The sequence below is a fragment of the Myotis brandtii genome, unplaced genomic scaffold (assembly GCF_000412655.1).
Source record: "Myotis brandtii unplaced genomic scaffold, ASM41265v1 scaffold354, whole genome shotgun sequence".
NCBI classification, from domain to species: domain Eukaryota; kingdom Metazoa; phylum Chordata; class Mammalia; order Chiroptera; family Vespertilionidae; genus Myotis; species Myotis brandtii.
Genome location: NW_005363609.1, coordinates 1,708,707 through 1,727,769, shown reverse-complemented (window position 1 = coordinate 1,727,769; position 19,063 = coordinate 1,708,707). Strand labels below are relative to the sequence as shown.

The window sequence follows — 19,063 nt, the reverse complement described above, 5'->3', positions numbered from 1 at the left end:
CCCACGGGCCACGGGCCACGGGCCAAACAGGCAGCGGCGCGCGCCTGGTGTCCTAGGGCTCCAGCCCGGTGCCCAGTGAGGCCGTCCGGGAGGTGTGCCCCTTGTGACGTAGCCCGCATCTGATTGGTCGAGGCCACAGAAGGCGGTGCTAGGCCTCTCCCACCCCCTACAAGGCGCTCTGTGACGTGTTTCCTGTGGTGCCAGGGCCCCTCCCACTTAGGCTCCTCCCACTGGGCCCCCAGTTGGGCTGTGATCTCCAAATAGGGCACAAAAGAGAGGAACCTAGGTTGTGGAATATACCTTTGTTAAAGTTGGAGTGAATTTAGTCTGACCCTGGGCTAAAGAACAGTCATAGAGTTTGCCTAGACATCCATTCAACTTTTTGGCCTCAGGACCCGTTGGCTTTTGTTTATGTGGGTTCAATCTAGCGATACTCCATTAGAAATGAAAACAATAAAAAAAATCCATTAATCAACTTAATAGCAATAAACCCATTACACGGTATCATAAATCATATTTTTATAGAAAAAATACTTTTTCAAAACAAGATTTAGTGAAGAATGGCGTCATTTTACTTTTTTTTTTTCTTCATCTCTCCGGCTTAGTCAAAGAGAGCTTGATTCTTTTATCTGCTTCCGCATTCAATCTTTTGCTGTATCACATGTACAGGGAACTCCCCTGTACACTTAAGAGAGAATGAGAGTGGAAAAGTCCAATATCATGATTATGGAAACAGTTTAACTTTGCAAAATTCCCCTGAAAATTTTTTTGAGATTCCCAGAGTGCCCTGGCCCATAGCAATATCAAAATGATTGAAGCTTGCTGGCTGCATTTATAGTGATGTGTCTAAACTTAGCATGCAGTGATTATTTCCACTAAAACGCTATAACACAACCATGATTTTATTTTTGGCCTTTCTTGACATCTGATTTCTCTCCACATTCTCATTCTCTCTCTGGCCCTATATTTTTTTGCTTTGATAAATGGTGAGGCAACACCAATAGAGGTCACTTAGTTCTAAGAGAAAAATGATTAACCAATGAACTCTCTAATACCCTAGATCAGTGGTCGGCAAACTGCGGCTCGTGAGCCACATGCGACTCTTTGGCCCCTTGAGTGTGGCTCTTCCACAAAATACCACATGCGGGTGTGCATGTACAGTGCAATTGAAACTTTGTGGCCCATGCGCAGAAGTTGGTATTTTGTGGAAGAGCCACACTCAAGGGGCCAAAGAGTCGCATGTGGCTCGCCCTAGATAATAAAAGGCTAATATGCAAATTGACCAAATGGCTGAATGACCGGTCGCTATGACACACACTGACCACCAGGGGGAGACATTCAATGCAGGAGCTGCCTCCTTGTGGTCAGTGCATTCCCACAGGGGGAGCACTACTCAGCCAGAAGCCTTGGCAAGCATAGCAGCAGTGGCAGGAGCCTCTCCCGTCTCCACAGCAGCACTAAAGATGTCCAACTTATGGCTTAGGCTCGCTCCCACATCCAGAGGGACTGCGAGAGGGCACAGGCCAGGCTGAGGGAACCCTGCCCCCCACCCCCCCGTGCACGAATCTCATGCACTGGGCCTCTAGTTTCATCATAAAGGGTAGTAGATTCAAAAGGGTGTGTGTGCTATATCACCAGAACAAACTGCTAACTTTGAAAGGCTAAATATAAAGCCTGGACCTGGCACTTAGTAAGCATATGAAATGAACAGTAATAAGAAGCTGATTGGGAGTAGATGTCATTGTGAACAAAGCAATGTGGGAAGTTACAAAGCATATTTGTGGAAGAGCGAGTGATCCAGAATGGCTGCAGGGAAAGAGTCAGAGGGAGAGGTCAAGTGAAAGAGCTTGAGAGGAGCAATGAGCTTGGGCAGGTGGGCTGGGTCCATTCCCAGTTCTGAGGCCAAGGCTGAGGAGTGTGAATTTTATTCTGGGCCCTGAAGCTGTTGACCACGGTTTCGGAGGTGGTGGTGGGGTGTGACCATGCAAAAGCAGCTGATATCAGGAATCAGAAGGCACAGATAGGTCCTGAAGCCCTGAAATAGGACCATTGCAGCTGGGTCTGAGAGGCAGTTGCAGAATTATCTGGATTCAGTACTTTCTTACTTGGATATGGGGCCTAGAGAAAAGGGAGAAGGGAAGTCACATCTACACAGAAACATTTACTGAGTGCTGAAGGTCTGCAAAACCATAGACTGGCACCTGAGCAAGAGAGTCATTCTAAAGCTGATGCTGAAATCCTACCTGTAAGCAATATAGATGGATACATAGGTAGGCACATACGCAAGTAGCAGAGGAAGATATGGAAACTGCTAAAGGATACAAGGCAGAATAAAACAAATCGCTACAGAGATTCAAGGAAGACCAATTTGCTTCCCCTGGAGGGTCTCATAGACTATTTAGAGGGCAATGGACTTGTTTATGCAGCTCCTTTACTTTAGGAGCTTCAACAAACAGCTCCAATCTGATTCCATTAAAAGAGCTGGGAGTGGGTGGAATGTTTGGTCTCTTAACTACTGGCTTCAGCTTAAAGAGAAATCATCTTCTAGTGGATTCCAGGAACTCTCTTGCAGACAACCTATTCTGCAAGAGCAAGACCAGCCCTGACCGGTTTGGCTCAGTGGATAGAGCGTCGGCCTGAGTACTAAAGGGCCCCGGGTTCGATTCTGGTCAAGGGCATGTACCTTGGTTGTGGGCACATCCCCAGTAGGAGGTGTGCAGGAGGCAGCTGATCGATGTTTCTCTCTCATCGATGTTTCTAACTCTCTATCCCTCTCCCTTCCTCTCTGTAAAAAATCAATAAAATATATTTTAAATAAATAAATAAATAAATAAATAATCGATTTCTTGTTCCATTTACTTATTAAAAAAAAAGCACAAGACCACATCTCTGCCCTGCTCTATGTTTCCTTGGCCACTCATGCTCCCCCACCAGAGCACAACTCACCTTGCCCTGTAATTGCCTGGTTGTTTGTGCACTGGAGTCCTCCTCATAGGCACCAACTATTTCTAACTTGGTTTTCTGGTGCTAGTTCCTAGCATAGTGCCCATAGGGCCAACACTTCGCATAAATATTAGGTGAATGGGAGAACTAGCAATGGATTTGTATGTCAGGTCTTCTCAGGTTCTAGGGCAGAGGCTTTACTGGATTGTTTTGTTGTGGTTCTTGGTTGTAATTCTTGAGAGTGAATGTGGATTGCCTGCTATTCATATTAGTAAACAACATGCCCTAGTCATGGGCAGAGTTGGGCCCCAAACCATCTAGGTACACAGAGGCCCCCAAAAGTTCCGAGGTGCTTCATGGTGCAGGGAAGTTATAAAATCATTATAGTGGTGACTGTGTTCACCGCCCTTTGGCTCCATGTAATCTCAGATGAACTCTCATGACATTGAGACCTCGGGAGAATTATTGCTCTTAATGTTGAAACTGGAGTACAATTTCAGAATTGCAGATAAAGGCACACCAATGAGCCAAGGCATTGCTCCCTCTTTTCTCCTCACCCAGAATCTTGGTCCCAGAGATGGAGAGGGCTTGAGGAACAGAGGAGCTTCAGAGTGCATGTGCATGTGGGTATACAAACATGTGCACTCATCTATAAGCACATACAAAACTGGAGGCTTGTGGAGGAAGGATGGTGGTACACGGAAAAGGGATTCTAAGTACCTACTCTAAGTACCAGAATGAGAACATGCCCCACAAGACCCCAATGCTTTAAAGTTACACGTTTATGACTCTTCTAACAGATCCCTCAAGTATGGGTGGCCACTGTTGTTCATGGTCAAAATTTTGGGCTCTGTGCTTTCATCCTTGGATTGTATAGAACAGCAATGGATCCCCAAAGGAAAGCGTGAGATACTCAGTTCTGTCTGCACTCCAATTTGCCCTTTCTGTAGAAGGGGCATTTCTATTAGGCAATGACCATATTTGTTCCCTGACCCTTCACCTGTTGTTTTGGGGCACCAGCTAGTACTGGGTATTGCTGTGTGAGCACATTCTACTTGGTCCCAAAGTCCTGCCCTCTGCCTTCCCTCCATTTATATCAATTGGGTAATGAGTGTGGGGATTACAGCTTTACTTCTGACTTCTGATTGGTTGTAAAGTTCAATCATGGCCTTACATACTAATATCTGGGCATTAATGGAGGTTAGTGGGAATTGTGGTTAAGAGCAGGGTCTCTACATACATATAAGTAAAAATTTCCAGGTAAATATATTTATTTCTGGATGATATGAGCCCAATGACACACATATTTGCACTTTACATTGTTGATGTATATGCAAAACAAATGTGTGCATTCAGTGATCTTTACGTATTTTATCTTCTAAATTTCATTTTGTATTTATTAAACTATTTCTGACCAGAAAACAATTTAATAGTATATATGTTATAGTGTCTATACTTTTCTTTAACCAGGTAAAAAGAGAGAAATATTATTATAATTTCCATACTTCTTGAGTACACAATAATCTTACTCTTCATTGAATGTTGGTATTTCTGGAGATAGAATCACATGTACTTATAAACACTTCTTTAAATGAAATTATTCAAATATATTTCTTGTCAGGAATTCTATAACTAATAATATAAATAATCATCAAAATAGAGCTTTGTGGTGTGCATAATAACTCACTGATATTTTATGATGGAGACCTTTTAACAATCATTCAATAATTATTATGGCCCAGCTGGCGTGGCTCAGTGGTTGACCGTCGACCTATGAACCAGGTCACGGTTTAATTCCGGTTGCGGGCTCGATCCCCAGTGTGTGGTGTGCAGGAGGCAGCCGATCAATGATTCTCTCTCATCATTGATGTTTCTAGCTCCGTCTCCTTCGCCCTCTCCCTCTCCCTCTCCCTCTCCCTCTCTCTCTCCCTTCCTCTCTGAAATCAATAAGAAATATATTAAAAAGAATTATTATGATTTCCATTTGATAGGGTAAAACTAAGTTATGAAATATTAATAAACATACGGTATATAGTTCTAATCTAAAAAAGAAAAACAAGCAGGTCTCTAGGCTCTGGCCGTCGCAGCCTGGGTCTCAGCTCTGCCGCTTAGGAAATGCAGGGTTCTGGCAAGTCACTTTGTCTCTCTGAGTCTCAGTGCCTTTGTTTATAAAATGGGAATAATAGTATCTGCCTTTACAGGACAGTTCTAGAGGATTACAGATGTGTTGTAAAGTGCTTGGCCCCCTACGTGGCACATGGTACATGCTCAATAAATACGTATTATTTTTGTTCACCTCTCCCCTTTGCTTCAACAAGGTCATCAGAATTTCCCAAAGTATCTTCCTTTCCCTCGCCCCTGGGCCTGTGTGATGAGTATAATTTCAGTTTTATTTGATCTATATTAGCCTTTTATATACAGAGTTGTTCTCACTGCCTCTCCAAATGAATACAGATCTGTTCTGCAACAGGCCTTCTGTGCCCACGTACTCAAGGGGCTCTCCTTTCCTGGCATTCTCTACCCCATCAGCATTGGACTCCTCCTTAGTTTTTTTACAACCTCTCATGTGTCTGTTTATCTGTTTAAATTGTTAATCTGTTGCTCTTGACAGAGGAAGCGAGAGACTCATGTTTGGGGATCTCTGCTGCAGCTTCCAGGCCCAGCGCTGTGCTGGACTCAATAAATACTTTTGGATGAATGAATCAAAGATGATTGAGCTTTCTTAAAGGTTTCCATGGGCCAAAGGTGGGCTTGCAACATCATTTTCTTTTCTTGCTGAAAGCCATAGTCAGCGTTCTCTCTCACTTCAGGAGAGGAGTCTCCTTTTCACCGCACAGCATTTTTCCTCCCAGGCAGCACTCGCTCAGTCCTGGGAAATGCTCATTGAATGGGGTAGAAGGTGCTGGAGAGGCTTCACTTTCTCTGTTCACTCCGGAATGTGATCTGAGCGGTTGATAAGAATTTCAGCCAGTTATAAAACTGTGGTTGCCTATTAAGAAAACTTTTTATTGCTCAAATTAAATTTCCTGCTATCTTTCACTGACGACAGCTCTAGTCATGGAACAAAAATCAAACATTAACTGGCTGTATAGATTGGTTCTTGGAACCTGTAAGTGGGAGAGGACAAACCTCAGGCAGACACCAGTCTTGGTAGCAAAGGCAGGCGCACCATGGCGGCAGGGTCCCGGGGCCCAGGTCCGCTTGTCCTGGGCCTGCTGCTGTGTGTGCTCAGCTTGGCTGTGTCCCAGGCTGGGAAGCTGTTGTTGGTCCCCATGGATGGCAGCCACTGGCTAAGCTTTAGCAACGTCATCCAGCAGCTGCAGCAGAGGGGGCATGACATTGTGGTCTTGGCGCCTGAAGCCTCGATACACATCAAAGAAGGAGCGTTTTACACCTTGAAGACCTACCCCGTACCATACCGAAGGGAGGACTTGGTAGCATCTTTTATCGACGTTGGGCATAATGCATTTGATAAGCAGCCTTTCTTGCAGCGTCTGATCAAAACTTACAAGAAGGTCAAAGAGGACTCGGCCCTGTTATTGTCGGGGTGCTCCCATCTACTGCACAACAAGGAGCTGATGACCTCCCTGGCCGAAAGCGGCTTCGATGCTGTGTTGACAGACCCTTTTCTTCCTTGCGGCCCTATCGTGGCCCAGTATCTGGCTCTGCCTGTTGTGTTCTTCTTGAATGCACTGCCGTGCAGTCTGGACTATCAGGGTACCCAGTGCCCCAACCCACCATCCTACGTGCCCAGGAGTCTGTCATTTAACTCAGATCACATGACCTTCCTGCAACGGGTGAAGAACATGCTCATGGCCTTGACAGAGAACTTTATGTGCAATATGGTTTATTCACCGTATGGGCTACTGGCTTCGGAAGTCCTTCAGAAAGACGTGACTGTCGAGGACCTCATGAGCTCTGCATCGATCTGGCTTTTCAGAACGGACTTTGTGAAGCTTCCCCCCAGGCCCATCATGCCCAATATGGTTTTTATTGGTGGGATCAACTGCGCTAACAAAAAACCATTATCCCAGGTGTGTAATTTGAGTGGGAACTTCACAAGCCTATAATCTCACAAGTACTTTGGGTAGATGAACTTGTCACAGGTAGATCCTGAATGCCTAGGTTCACATGCCCTCTTGTTTAACTTCTAGCTTGCAAGTTTCCTAGGTTGAGTTGTAATTTATATCTGTCTTTGGAGTCATCTTCTCAGTTTTTTTCTTTGGATCTGAGGCTTTAGGAAAGCATACCGGAGGCATTTTATTCTGTGGGCTCCAGTGGATTGTCATCAATGAGAGGCAACAAGGGTTAAATGCCATATGCCCAGAGCACTGGGTTCAGGGTTCCTTTGCGGAGAACAAAAGTGTACAGGACTACCTGGCCTTTAATTGGGGCAGTGCAAACAGCTCACTGGTGATACAGCATGGCTGTGGAACAGCACAGCTGTGGAGAGGCTCAATAGTGTTATAGCTCAATTAGGAAACAGCAGGGCTACAAGGAGGACCTTGGGTAAGGCACTTCTCTAGCTAGACAATTCTACTCTGCTCTCTCTGCTCTGTTAGCCTGCTCTCTTCTGGGGAGAAGTCTTTGGGAGGGGGTGGGGAAGAGACGCAGTCTGCTTTTTCAGTTTTTGGTGAAAAGGGAAAATGCATTTTCTGAGCCAGAGAAGTCCTGCACCTGGTCCCAGATTGGTCTGTCCTCATGTAAATGAGGAATCCAAATCCTTGCAGTTTGAATAGTCCAAAAATTACTGTCCTGATTGGTCAGAATGGAGCCTCCCCGTAGGTGAAGATGTTGACGAGGGGCATATATTTATGGAGCTTCAATTGGACAGGGAAAGTCTCAGTTTCATAGGTTGAAATAGGATTCCAGGAACACTGCAAGCAGGCAGTTCAGTGTGGGAGGCAGGCAGCTTAGTGCAGGCTTCTTCCTGAATCAAGGTTTGCATGAGAGGGCCCTGTTTACAAACAGCTGCTAGGCTCTTTGTAAATTTGAGCCCCATTAGCCACCTGGAGCCTTTCTCAGTAGGTATTGTCTTTCTCAGGGTCTACATACTCTACACTTCCATTCCTGAGCCATGGTCGGCAAACTGCGGCTCGCGAGCCACATGCAGCTTTTTGGCCCCTTGAGTGTGGCTCTTCCTAAGCCTCAGGAGTACCATAATTAAGTTAATAACAATGTACCTACCTATATAGTTTAAGTTTAAAAAATTTGGCTCTCAAAAGAAATTTCAATCGTTGTACTGTTGATATTTGGCTCTGTTGACTAATGAAAATCTTTTCCTATTTATCAAACCTTACCTGTTTGCATTCTTAAAGGGCCAATGTGTTTCCCAGCAAATAAAAAGCCATGGGTCTGGACAGTCAGAGAGTCCACTTCACTAGAAAGTGGAGCCTCCCCTGACTCCCCCATGCCTCCTAAATTTATATTTCATGTCTAGTTTATTTAATTTACATTGCAGCCCTTTTCCAGATTCCTGAACCCTTGCAGCTGCGGATAAGACCCCAGCAATATATGAAGACAAATTTTTCCTTAGATTGTTTAAAGTTTGGCTTTATTGTCTTATAGCTTCCAATGGAGCTATTAAACCATCCTTCTGTTTTTTGGTGTGTTTTTTTTTTTTTTTCTTTTTTTACTTATTCCACAGTAAGGGAAGAAAGAGGATGATAAATCTAAGGGCTACACCTGTCCACTTGCACCTGAATACCTGTTGACATCTTATCTATGTATCAGACAGTCTGGGACAGACCCTGATGTATTCCTATCACCTGAAGCAGCATAGGTCTCGACCCTTTAATACAGTTCCTCATGTTGTGGTGACCCCCAACCATAAAATTATTTTCATTGCTACTTCATAACTGTAATTTTGCTACTGTTATGAATAGTAATGTAAATATCTGATATGCAGGATGGTCTTAGGTGACCCCTGTGAAAGGGTCGTTCGACCCCCAAAGGGGTCATGACCCACAGGTTGAGAACCGCTGCTCTAGAGGATATTGTCTTATTCCCAATGCTCTTGATAAAAGTCCTGAGCTCCAAGAGTAAAGATAAAATCTTTGTTCTATAAAGAGAGTCCTCAGAGAAAGTACAGCCTGGCACTGGACATACCTTTGGAATGTCTGAAAGACAAAAGATGGTAGAACAGCATTGAGAGCAAATGAATAGAATGCAAGAATTCCAAGATGTCATTCCCCTCTCAGGGTGAGGGACTGTCTTTATGGACATGTAGAGATTCAGAGATGATATTCATACATATGTTTTGGGTCTGGGGAAAATAACTGAACAGAAAATCAGTAAGAATAGAGACTCGAAGATGGTGAGAAGAAAAACTGGTATTTGCTGGTGAGTGTGAATGAATAATGATAAAGTGACATGTTTCCAACATGCTAAGTGCTTATAAGCGTTCTTATAAAACAAAAGACATTTGGAAGGGAAAAATCTAATAAAAGCCTGGAACTAAAAATACAGTGGGGCCTTGACTTACGAGTGTCCGACTAACGAGTTTTTTGAGATACCAGCTGTCTCTCGGCAGATTTTTTGCAGAGTTGATAGAGTAATTTGAGTTAACGAGCTCCTTAACGAGCTCGGTCTCGGAACGAATTAAACTCGTAAGTCAAGGCCCCACTGTACTAAACTCTCAGCCAAAGTAAGGAACTAGTTTAAAGGCCTCATTGGAGCCAGTAGGTACTTTCACTTTAGTAGTGGCCCCGTTTTTTTTGAAAGGTGATCAGGGGTGAGGGAATCAAGGGTTATTTTCAGTTAACAAACACGTTACTCCACTCTTTGGCTATTCCAGAGTCTGTGAAATTGCAGCAAGGTTTAGGGCAAGTTTTGCCAAGTACGGGGTGGACCTCACCATTATCGAATCCCATAAAAGCTGGTCTAGGATAGACTTGGCCATGCTAACACAATCTGCGTAGTTGGCCTTTGTGAACTGTCAATGAACTTCCAGGCCATTTAACTATGGCCAGTGCTGATATTTAACTTTGGGTGTTCAAGGCCCTACGGGTTCCATTAATGTAAGCACACCCCGCTGGTTGCAGAGTGAGTGTGCGAGCGTTTGCAAGGAGGGGAAATTAGATTAGTCTCTTTCTAGACTAGACAATAGTGGTTTCACTCAGGAGTGAAGGTAATGGTTGCTCGGAGCTGAGCTGTATCTCCACAGGAATGAGGGCTGTGGTACATTTCTTAAGGAGAAAGGACCTTGGAAAAAGCATCTTCAGGATGTTCTTGCTGCAAAGCAAAAATACAGCCTGATGGTGGAGAGGATGATACTGGCCTCCTTGACTTGTCAGATGAGACCAGTGGCCAAGTCTGAGACAAAGCGTTTGGAGCCAGAGGACTGGAACAGAGTCTGGGGACTAGACAGTGGGTGTCCTTGGAGGAAGGCTGCTCAGTGTTTTTCCTGGTCAGGCTCTGAATCAGGCTTGGCAGGAGCCTCTGAACATTGTGTGTGCTGAGCCCTGTCAGAAGGCTCCTCCATCTCACATCCAGGGTGCCCAATGTCCTGGCCTAACCAGGACTGTCAGGTTTTAACACCAGAAGTCCCATGCCTGAGGAAACCCCTCAGTTTTGGGAAAACCCTGCTACATTGTACAATCTCACTAATGCCCTTGGCATTCTTTGGAGACATATACTAGTAAAACCATTTGGAGATTCTCAGGGGGTTGATTAGATCATTAATAACCTACAGTTCGGGGGTGGGGGGATTACCTTATTTATGTCTTGCTCTGTTTCCTCTAAATGAATTGCCACGGTGAGTATGGCATGTGTAGCCTTTCATGTATGTGGGTGCAGGTGTGTGCTGTGCATGTGTGCATGTGCGTGTGTATGTTTGCTGAAAGCTGGAGTTGGCTTTGAAGGTTGGGCACAGGGCAATGTGAGTGAAGATTATTGCCAAGGGTTGAATCTAGGGGCTTCCTTACTCTCTTTCTGGAGACAGGGCCACCATTCTTAATTTTGCCATTCTTCTGACTGTTGCATCCTTTCAGAGCTTTTGTTTGACACCCATCTCTAAAATCTGTTCCATATTACTTCAGGGATTGGTCTTTGATAGGTCGTAATCTGTCATCAACTTACTAGTTGGGAACATCTGCCATCACTGTTCCTCACCCCTATACACACAGACAGTTTCCTTTGCTGGAGATAGTGGAGTGACCTTCTAGGTGTGACCTTCCTTTGATGACAGTGATGGACACGTTGCTATAAGGAATCAGCTTCTGGAACAGGACATGAGCAGTCAATGAGAGTCCTTTGCTGGGTGGGTTGGGACTTAGTGCCTGTTCATCCTTCCCACGGTGGCTTTGGTAACCAAGGTTTACGCCTATGCCCTTGCTATTTTTTGAACTGCACAGAAGGGGCTCAGATCATTGGTGGACAATTGGTCAGGGTTCCTGTCCTTCACTTTGTATCTCTCAGACCTACAGAGGAGCTTATAGCAAAGATAGGGTCCAACATATTTCTGCATATTCTTCTTGCTAAAGCAGGAAAGTTGATTTGCACTCTTTAGAAAGCTCTTCTCCAGGAAAGGTGGGGAAATGCAAGGCTGACTGGTTACATTTCAGCACTGAGTTGACATGAATATGATATTTAATCATCCGAACGACTGGCTGCTGTGTGGAAGACTCTGCTATAGGCTGTGGGGAAGCAAGCATTGTTAAAGGTTGTCTTCTATTTGTTTTTTCCTTGTAAACCTAATCCTTAACACTCTGTAGCTTTGTGCTTTTACTCTATTCATTCTTCCTCCATACAAAGAATATTCCAGAAGCCTTGAAAAACACTACAGACCTTTACTATAGACATCCTTAAAGGGGAAGTGCAAGAGTTTTAGAGTCCATAGAAAGCTTACACACACACACACACACACACACACACAACCTTTCATCACATTCTTAGGAGGAAGATATCTGAGTCACAGCTTAATGTATGCAGTCACCCAAAGAATATAAGAAAACATTAACTGGGAATTTCTCTTTTGCCTCCAGGAGTTTGAAGCCTATGTAAATGCCTCTGGAGAACATGGAATTGTGGTTTTCTCTTTGGGCTCAATGGTCTCGGATATTCCAGAGAAGAAAGCCATGGAAATTGCTGATGCTTTGGGCAAAATACCTCAGACAGTAAGGAGATGCTAAACTTTTCTATCTTCACAAGAGCTGTAACCCCAGGCCTCCAGCTCTGAATTAATTCTCTGAGTTGGACTTTAGATTCAGGTTTCCCCTGCCACTCCCCAATTATGAATCCTAAGTTCTTCTTTTTTTTGCAATTCCACTCTTAACTACTCTGTTAAACTATGGCCCTCTTCGCTTGGACGTCTCATTGTCTCTAAGAGACTCAAGGAGAATCTATTAAAAATAAAATAAATAGGATATTGTTTCTTCATATTAAATAAGAATATTTCTCCAAAAAGCTGTTAGTTAGGACAATGGTGTATAATTATATTTCTGCATCCACTCATTTATTAAGTAGACTGTCCCTTGGAGTGCAGAAAAGTGCAAAAATCATAAATATATAGCTTGATGAATTTTCATAAATTCACAAAATGTTAGTAGCCCCCAGAGCCTTCTTAGTCACTACCTCCCTCACCCTCGCCCCCTGGTTATGCTCTTTCTGAAGACTCTACTTTCTAGCTACTATAGCAGTCTTTATAAAAAATCATATTCTGGTCTTTAAACCCTCTTCTCATCTGTAAGGTGCTGTGGCGGTACACTGGGACTCGACCATCGAATCTTGCGAAGAATACAATCCTGGTCAACTGGCTGCCACAAAATGATCTGCTCGGTATGTGGAGAGGATTTAATGTGTAGGTCAAACCAAGGTTAAATTAAGAAAGTGGGTTAGGCACGGCCATTTAGCTGGAAAATGTTATGGCCAACATATTCCACACTGCTTTTTACCCAGCAGGGCATCTCAACCACACTCTCTTCTGCAAACTTCTATAAGGGACACTGTGGACAGCACGGAGTGTGTGGAGTGCTTTCACAACCGAGTGATGCCAGAATGTGACACTCAGAGACCTGACCACCGGCATCCCTCCCTCTTTGCTTCCCAGGTCACCCGAAGACTCGTGCCTTTATCACACATTCTGGCTCCCATGGTATCTATGAAGGAATATGCAACGGCGTTCCGATGGTGATGATGCCTCTGTTCGGCGATCAGATGGACAATGCAAAGCGCATGGAGACCCGGGGAGCAGGAGTGTCCTTGAATGTCCTGGAAATGACTTCTGAAGATTTAGAAAATGCCCTCAAAACTGTCATCAATGACAAAAGGTAAGAGAGAAGGTACGGAGGAATACTGCTTGTGTTTTGCCCATTCCATTCACAGTAATTATTCAAACAAATACATGAAAATCTATTTATAAGTAAGATCATTTGGGATTATTATTCATTTTATAAAAGCATGCTTGATTCCTATAGAATCATGGGAATGATTTTAAATATTATTTTCTCTCATAAATTTATAACTTAATTTAAAAAATAATGTCACCATAATAGATGCCTGCTCTATAATTTCCTGCAAAGAGAGAAATATTCCATTACAGGAAGCATAGTGTCCATAAAATAGAAACAAACCAGGTGCTTCAAAGTACAGCTTTTCCCAGCACTGAAATCTCTGAGAAATTTTGTTCTTGGGGATTTATAAATGGGGGCTCATGTGAAATCACTTATAATAAAATGCTCACTCATTTATGGATAATAAAGACCATTAAACTGATGAACAAAAATAGATACAGAGGCAGAGCAGCATCGAACAGACTGTCAAACTACAGCGGGAAGGCCGGGGAGGGTTGGGGGTGGGGTAAGAGATCAACCTAAGGACTTGTATGCATGCATATAAAGCATAACCAATGGACGCAAGACACTGGGGGGTAGGGGAGGCCGGGGGAATGTCAAGGGGGAAAAAAGGAGACATATGTAATACTCTTTGTAATACTTTAAGCAATAAAACAAAATTTAAAAAAATAAAAATAAAAACGTGAAAAAAAATAATGAAAAATGAAGACAGGTTTGTTCAAATGTGGCTGAAGATGATTCAAAAGGCAAAAGCCATCAGATCAAATGGTCTCTACATGAAATTTATTGTCAAGCTCACTAGTAATAGGCTGATTAAAACCTTATGGAAATAAGTGATACCCAGAGGTAGATTTCATCCAACAGTTAATAATGTATGTGCAACTACATTTCTGCATGTGTGGATGCATGCATGTGTGTGTGTGTGCACGCCTGCCTATGAGAGTGTCAAGAGCTTTCGCCTGTAATTGCTTCATTTCAGAAAAGACATCAGGCAAGAGGGCAGATGTGAAACCTGTGTGTTCAGATAGGAGGAGATAGGACACGGGCACACACTGAGCCTTGACAAGGGGAAAAGGCGGGGAGATGATAGGGCTTGCACGTGTGTGTGTGTGTGTGTGTGTGTGTGTGTGTGTGTGTGTGTAATGCCAGTGGATAAAAAAAGAAACATCCACAGAACCCCAGGGCAAAGTGCCCAGGGTGTTGGGTGACAACCTACCCAGAGCAGTTAGTGTGGTTGGCATCCCTTCATTCCAATTGGCTGCTTCTAGAAGTCTGGCTTGTCAGGGTCACTCCGTGCTACTCACACATCAGTACAATTAAGACCCAACTTTTCTCCATGTGCTCATGAAATTTATTTTCTATGCTCACACTAGTAATATAATTTATATCTTTTGTTCAGTGGTATAGATACCTATTTGAAACCTAAAAATGACTTGGTAGAAGTTGTTTAGTACATTATTGTTTTTTCAAAACACTAATCCATCAGCTCAAGTTATTAATTATCTTTATCTATTCATTGTTGAACCATCTATCTGGTTGTGAATCTCCATATTTCCAACACTCTAAGCTTAGAGGGTACCTACATGATATAAAGAAAATTGGAAAAAGTTTAAAGAGCAGATTATGCAACCAGGCCATAACAGGTGCTCAATAAATATTGAATGAATTAATGAAAGTCCAAGGAAATCTGTCTTAAGAGAAATTTTATATATAAGAAAGATGTTTAACCGAACTTATGGGCACAATATTAATATTACATTATAGTAATATATCCAAATAAAATGACAGACATGTTTAAGGACAGCAATTATCATAATTGCTTCTGAATAGAAGTGCTTTTTTATCTTTCCTCTCTTTTTTCCTTCCCTTTTCCTTTTGTTTCCCTTCCTCTCTTCCTCCTCTTCCTCCTCCTTCTCTTCCTTCTCCTGGTGCATGTATACTAAGCATTGAAATATCTAACCCATTTTGAATTTGGATGTTCTGATTCAGTTATCAACACTGCCAAATACACAGGAATCCATTTTGCTTTAACAGGCTGCATAGACACAACCTCATGCAAAATTTAGATCAATTAGGTTGACAGTTTACCATTGTCTTGGAGATGGCACTTAAAAATGGCTTTTACTTTGGCTAGATGTGATTGTTTACACATTTGAACAAGAAATCATTCATAATTTCTGACATGACCTTTTTCTTTATTCCTTTATCTAACTATAAACAACATATAATTAATTTCCTACAAAAATATCACTGAAAAGAAAAGAAGGTTTCAAACAATTTAAAATTGTAATTGTAATTTTTTGGCTTCCAGTCCCCTCCCCTCCCTTCCCCTCCCCCCTCTCTTTCTTTCTTTCTTTCTCTCTCTCTCTCTCTCTCTCTCTCTCTCTCTCTCTCTCTCTCTCTCTCTCTCTCTCTCTCTCTCTCTCTCTCTCTCTCTCTCTCTCTCTCTCTCTCTCTCTCTCTCTCTCTCTCTCTCTCTCTCTCTCTCTCTCTCTCTCTCTCTCTCTCTCTCTCTCTCTCTCTCTCTCTCTCTCTCTCTCTCTCTCTCTCTTTCTATAACAAACTGTGTGTGTGTGTGTGTGTGTGTGTATTTGCTATTTATAATAGAGATATATTTTCTCTACCAAGTTTGGAAAAACCAGATGTGCTTCTCACTGGAAGCAAGCATACAAGCATAAATGGAGGTTAGTTCACTGCCTTCGATGTTCCAGGTGTTAACATAGCTGTCTGTGTTTAGCTATAAGGAAAACATCATGCGCCTCTCCAGCCTCCACAAGGACCGCCCCATTGAGCCACTGGACCTGGCTGTGTTCTGGGTGGAGTTCGTGATGAGGCACAAGGGAGCCCCGCATCTGCGCCCCGCGGCCCACCTCCTCACCTGGTACCAGTACCATTCTTTGGATGTGATTGGCTTCCTCTTGGCCATTGTGCTGGGAGTTGCCTTTGTTGTCTATAAATGCTGTGCCTTCGGCTATGGCAAATGCTTTGGGAAAAAAAGGCGAGTTAAGAAATCTAACAAATCCAAGGCACACTGAGAAATGGGTGAAAAATGAGGTGATCCAAATTTGCAGTCAGTGTGAAATACATGTCATGCTCATTGAAGAAAACTTTACTGTAAGTTAGACACCCAGAGTGTTTTTTTTTAATAAAAATAATTTAATTGCTAGTCACACCTCCAGTTAGAAATATTTGAAAATGTTTTCTGCCCCCTTCAATACCTTTCATCTGGACTATATTTTCTACCGTTCAAAGGACTTGCCAAGAGGTTTGGACAGGTCCCTCCTTCACTCTGCATTACTTTTCTTACTCAGAAATGAGGCCTGTTTGGGAACCACTGCTGTCCCCGCCTGAGATGACATCATCGGGCTTCTATAGACTGTTGTGATCAATTCCTTCAGTAGTAATGGCAGGTCCTAATTTATTCCTATACTTCACAGATATCACTTTGCATATTTAAAGAAGAAAACCGTTATTCCTTTAAAGCCTAGTGCCTTGTACTTGAATGAATGAATGACACAGAGCCCTTGGAGAACAAAGTATGATTTCTTTCTTTGGGGGAAAAGAGTAATGTGTGAAATTGATAGGTAATGTGTTTGAAAGGATAACCATTGCTTGTGCCAAATGGATCTGAATTTGATAAAAGCCCAAAGTGCAATGTCTGGCTAGTATATTTTTCTCTGATGTGTGTTTCCCACAGCTAAAAACATATCAATAAATTTATATAAATTATATTTCTTAGATATTCTCCTTTTCATTGATGTTGCTTTTATTTATTGTTAAATTACATGTTCCCATTACAAAAGTAATGTACGATTATGGCAGAAAATTTGAAAAATACAGAGTTGTACACACACACACACACACACACACACACACACAATAAAAATCACCTGAGATCCTCAGAAATAATCACAGTTGCTATTTTGGCAAGTGCACATAAAATATCGCAGCTATGCCCTATATTTGCAGCGTTGTTTACCATTCTTTCTCCACTTCATACTATCACAAGCTTTCTCCCAGGTCTTATAGAAACATTTCGTTTGTTTTTAATAGCCAACGACTATTCTATTGCATGGATATACCAGGATGTATTTAACCACAACTTCTGGGTGGATCCACTTTTATAAAAAAAAAAAAAGAAGAAGAAGCTAAGGCTGAGCCTATATTCCTGACTATTTCCGTAGGAAAGACTTTACAACTAATCAGTGGTTGTCTCAGTTTGGGTTTCTCTGCAGTGATGATTCAGGTCAAGTAGTTTATTTGGGAACTGAAGGTGCATGGGCAGTGGGATGGGGCGTGCTAGCCACCAAGAAGCTGGCTCTCCCCTGGGTGACAGAGCTGAATCCCCCTGGTGGATGCTGGGAGCCAGCGCACAAAATGCACCCAACTTACGCTGGGGAGAAGCAAGGCCCTTGGGTATCTGAACACTTGCCTTGCCAGTGAACGACTGTTCCCAACGGTTACTAATTTCCTGCACTTCCAGTCTGCATGGTGCCTCTGGAAGCCAGAGAGCCCCCGGGGAGGGGAGGGAAATGCTGTGTGGTGTTGGAGGTGGCTTTGTCACTAAAGGGAGAAGAACACAGGACGTCTGGGTGGGGCACGGCCGCTTCTCATTGCAAGTGGTTTGAAATATTCCCAAACTGCATCCTGAGATGGTGTGAGAAAGCCAGGTTCCCACACCTCTGCAATACAAAGTAATATATTGCCAAAAAACAACAACAACATCAGTTTGTTAAGAGAAACGTGGGAACTTGTTTTAAATTTGCTCCTGCCATGTACTGGAAGTATTTTCTCCACTTAATTATTTTTGCCTTTAATTTTTTTTTCTCACACCTCCGCTTGTTGCTTTGTGTTATTTGCAAACGTTTTAAACATACATGCTTCAAGTTGGAGCTGGGTGTCACGTGGATAGCTAGGGCTTCTCCTGACTCTGCCTCATTTGCTCCTCCCCAGGCTGCTTTTGGAACACAAGCTCTTCACACCAGCTCCCTCCCCACATTTTTAGACCCTGCGGTGACTCTTGCATTGGGTCCACCCTCTTTCTAGGCACTTCCGGTCCACCCAGTGACCATATCCTGGCCTTGCTGCCCATGTTCCATGCCCCCTCGTCTCTCTCAGGGACCCTGAGCTGCTCTGACCTCTCACGGGCTCCTCTGCACCTTCGTGTTTCTAGTCCCACAAGTAAGAGAACCCAACTCTAGACACCTTAAGTAAGTAGGGGGTCTTTTTGTAAGGAGATGGGGTTCCTAGGGACTCAGGCTCATGGCCAAGCGTACAAAAGAGCTGGGATGATTGGAGCCTCTCTTGTCTTCTTCTGTCCTTACATGCTCTGAGTGACAGCTTTGCTCTTCCCCATTCTCTTGTCCTATTCTGCTCCTCTGTCCCCACCTCATTCACAGGGAATGCCCTTCCGTGAGGACAGGGACCTTCTTGCTGCCATCCAGAGTCTGGACGACAGGAAAGTGGGGCCTTTGCATCCGCTTGTGACCCTCAACAACCCCCCTTAAGACAGCCATTGGGGTCTCTGAGGCTAGGGACCCCCCCATCATCCCCACCATGTGGGCATCTCACACTGGAGTGTCCTGCGACCCCGACAGCCCTGCCTGTGGGCTTTGAAATCAGGGCAAGAGCTGTGTTAAGCCCCTGAAAACCCGTTCCATTCTGGGAGCATTGTCCTGCCCCCTCCAGAGTCACTTACCGGTGGCCGGGCCCTGAGGGCCAGCTTTCTGCTTCATTAACAGGGTACACCTTGCTGTGAGGAAAGGGACCTTCTTGCTGTCATCCAGGGTCTGGACCGAAGGAAGGTGAGGTGTTTGTGACCTGTTGTG

The 19,063-nt window shown here is 43.6% G+C and overlaps 2 protein-coding genes across 5 annotated transcripts in view; one reads left to right on the top strand and one right to left on the bottom strand.

Annotated features, from left to right (window-relative positions):
• Positions 1-3,566, bottom strand: part of LOC106727044 (dnaJ homolog subfamily B member 3-like) — a 4,350-nt gene extending 784 nt beyond the window's left edge. The window contains exon 1 of the mRNA XM_014544144.1: positions 3,501-3,566. Coding sequence (XP_014399630.1) covers positions 3,501-3,566 — 66 coding nt within the window. The remainder of the gene's footprint in view (positions 1-3,500) is intronic.
• Positions 1-16,357, top strand: part of LOC102260925 (UDP-glucuronosyltransferase 1-6) — a 41,139-nt gene extending 24,782 nt beyond the window's left edge. For 3 of the 4 annotated variants that reach the window (XM_005871724.2, XM_005871722.2, XM_005871721.2), the window contains exons 2-5: positions 11,928-12,059; positions 12,633-12,720; positions 12,992-13,211; positions 15,973-16,357. In XM_005871724.2, the coding sequence (XP_005871786.1) occupies positions 11,928-12,059; positions 12,633-12,720; positions 12,992-13,211; positions 15,973-16,270 (738 nt within the window). In that variant the 3' untranslated portion in view covers positions 16,271-16,357. Of the gene's footprint in view, positions 1-6,066; positions 6,978-11,927; positions 12,060-12,632; positions 12,721-12,991; positions 13,212-15,972 lie in introns of those variants that run through there. The other variant, XM_005871723.2, reaches the window with a different exon arrangement.
• Positions 16,358-19,063: the final 2,706 nt, after the last annotated feature.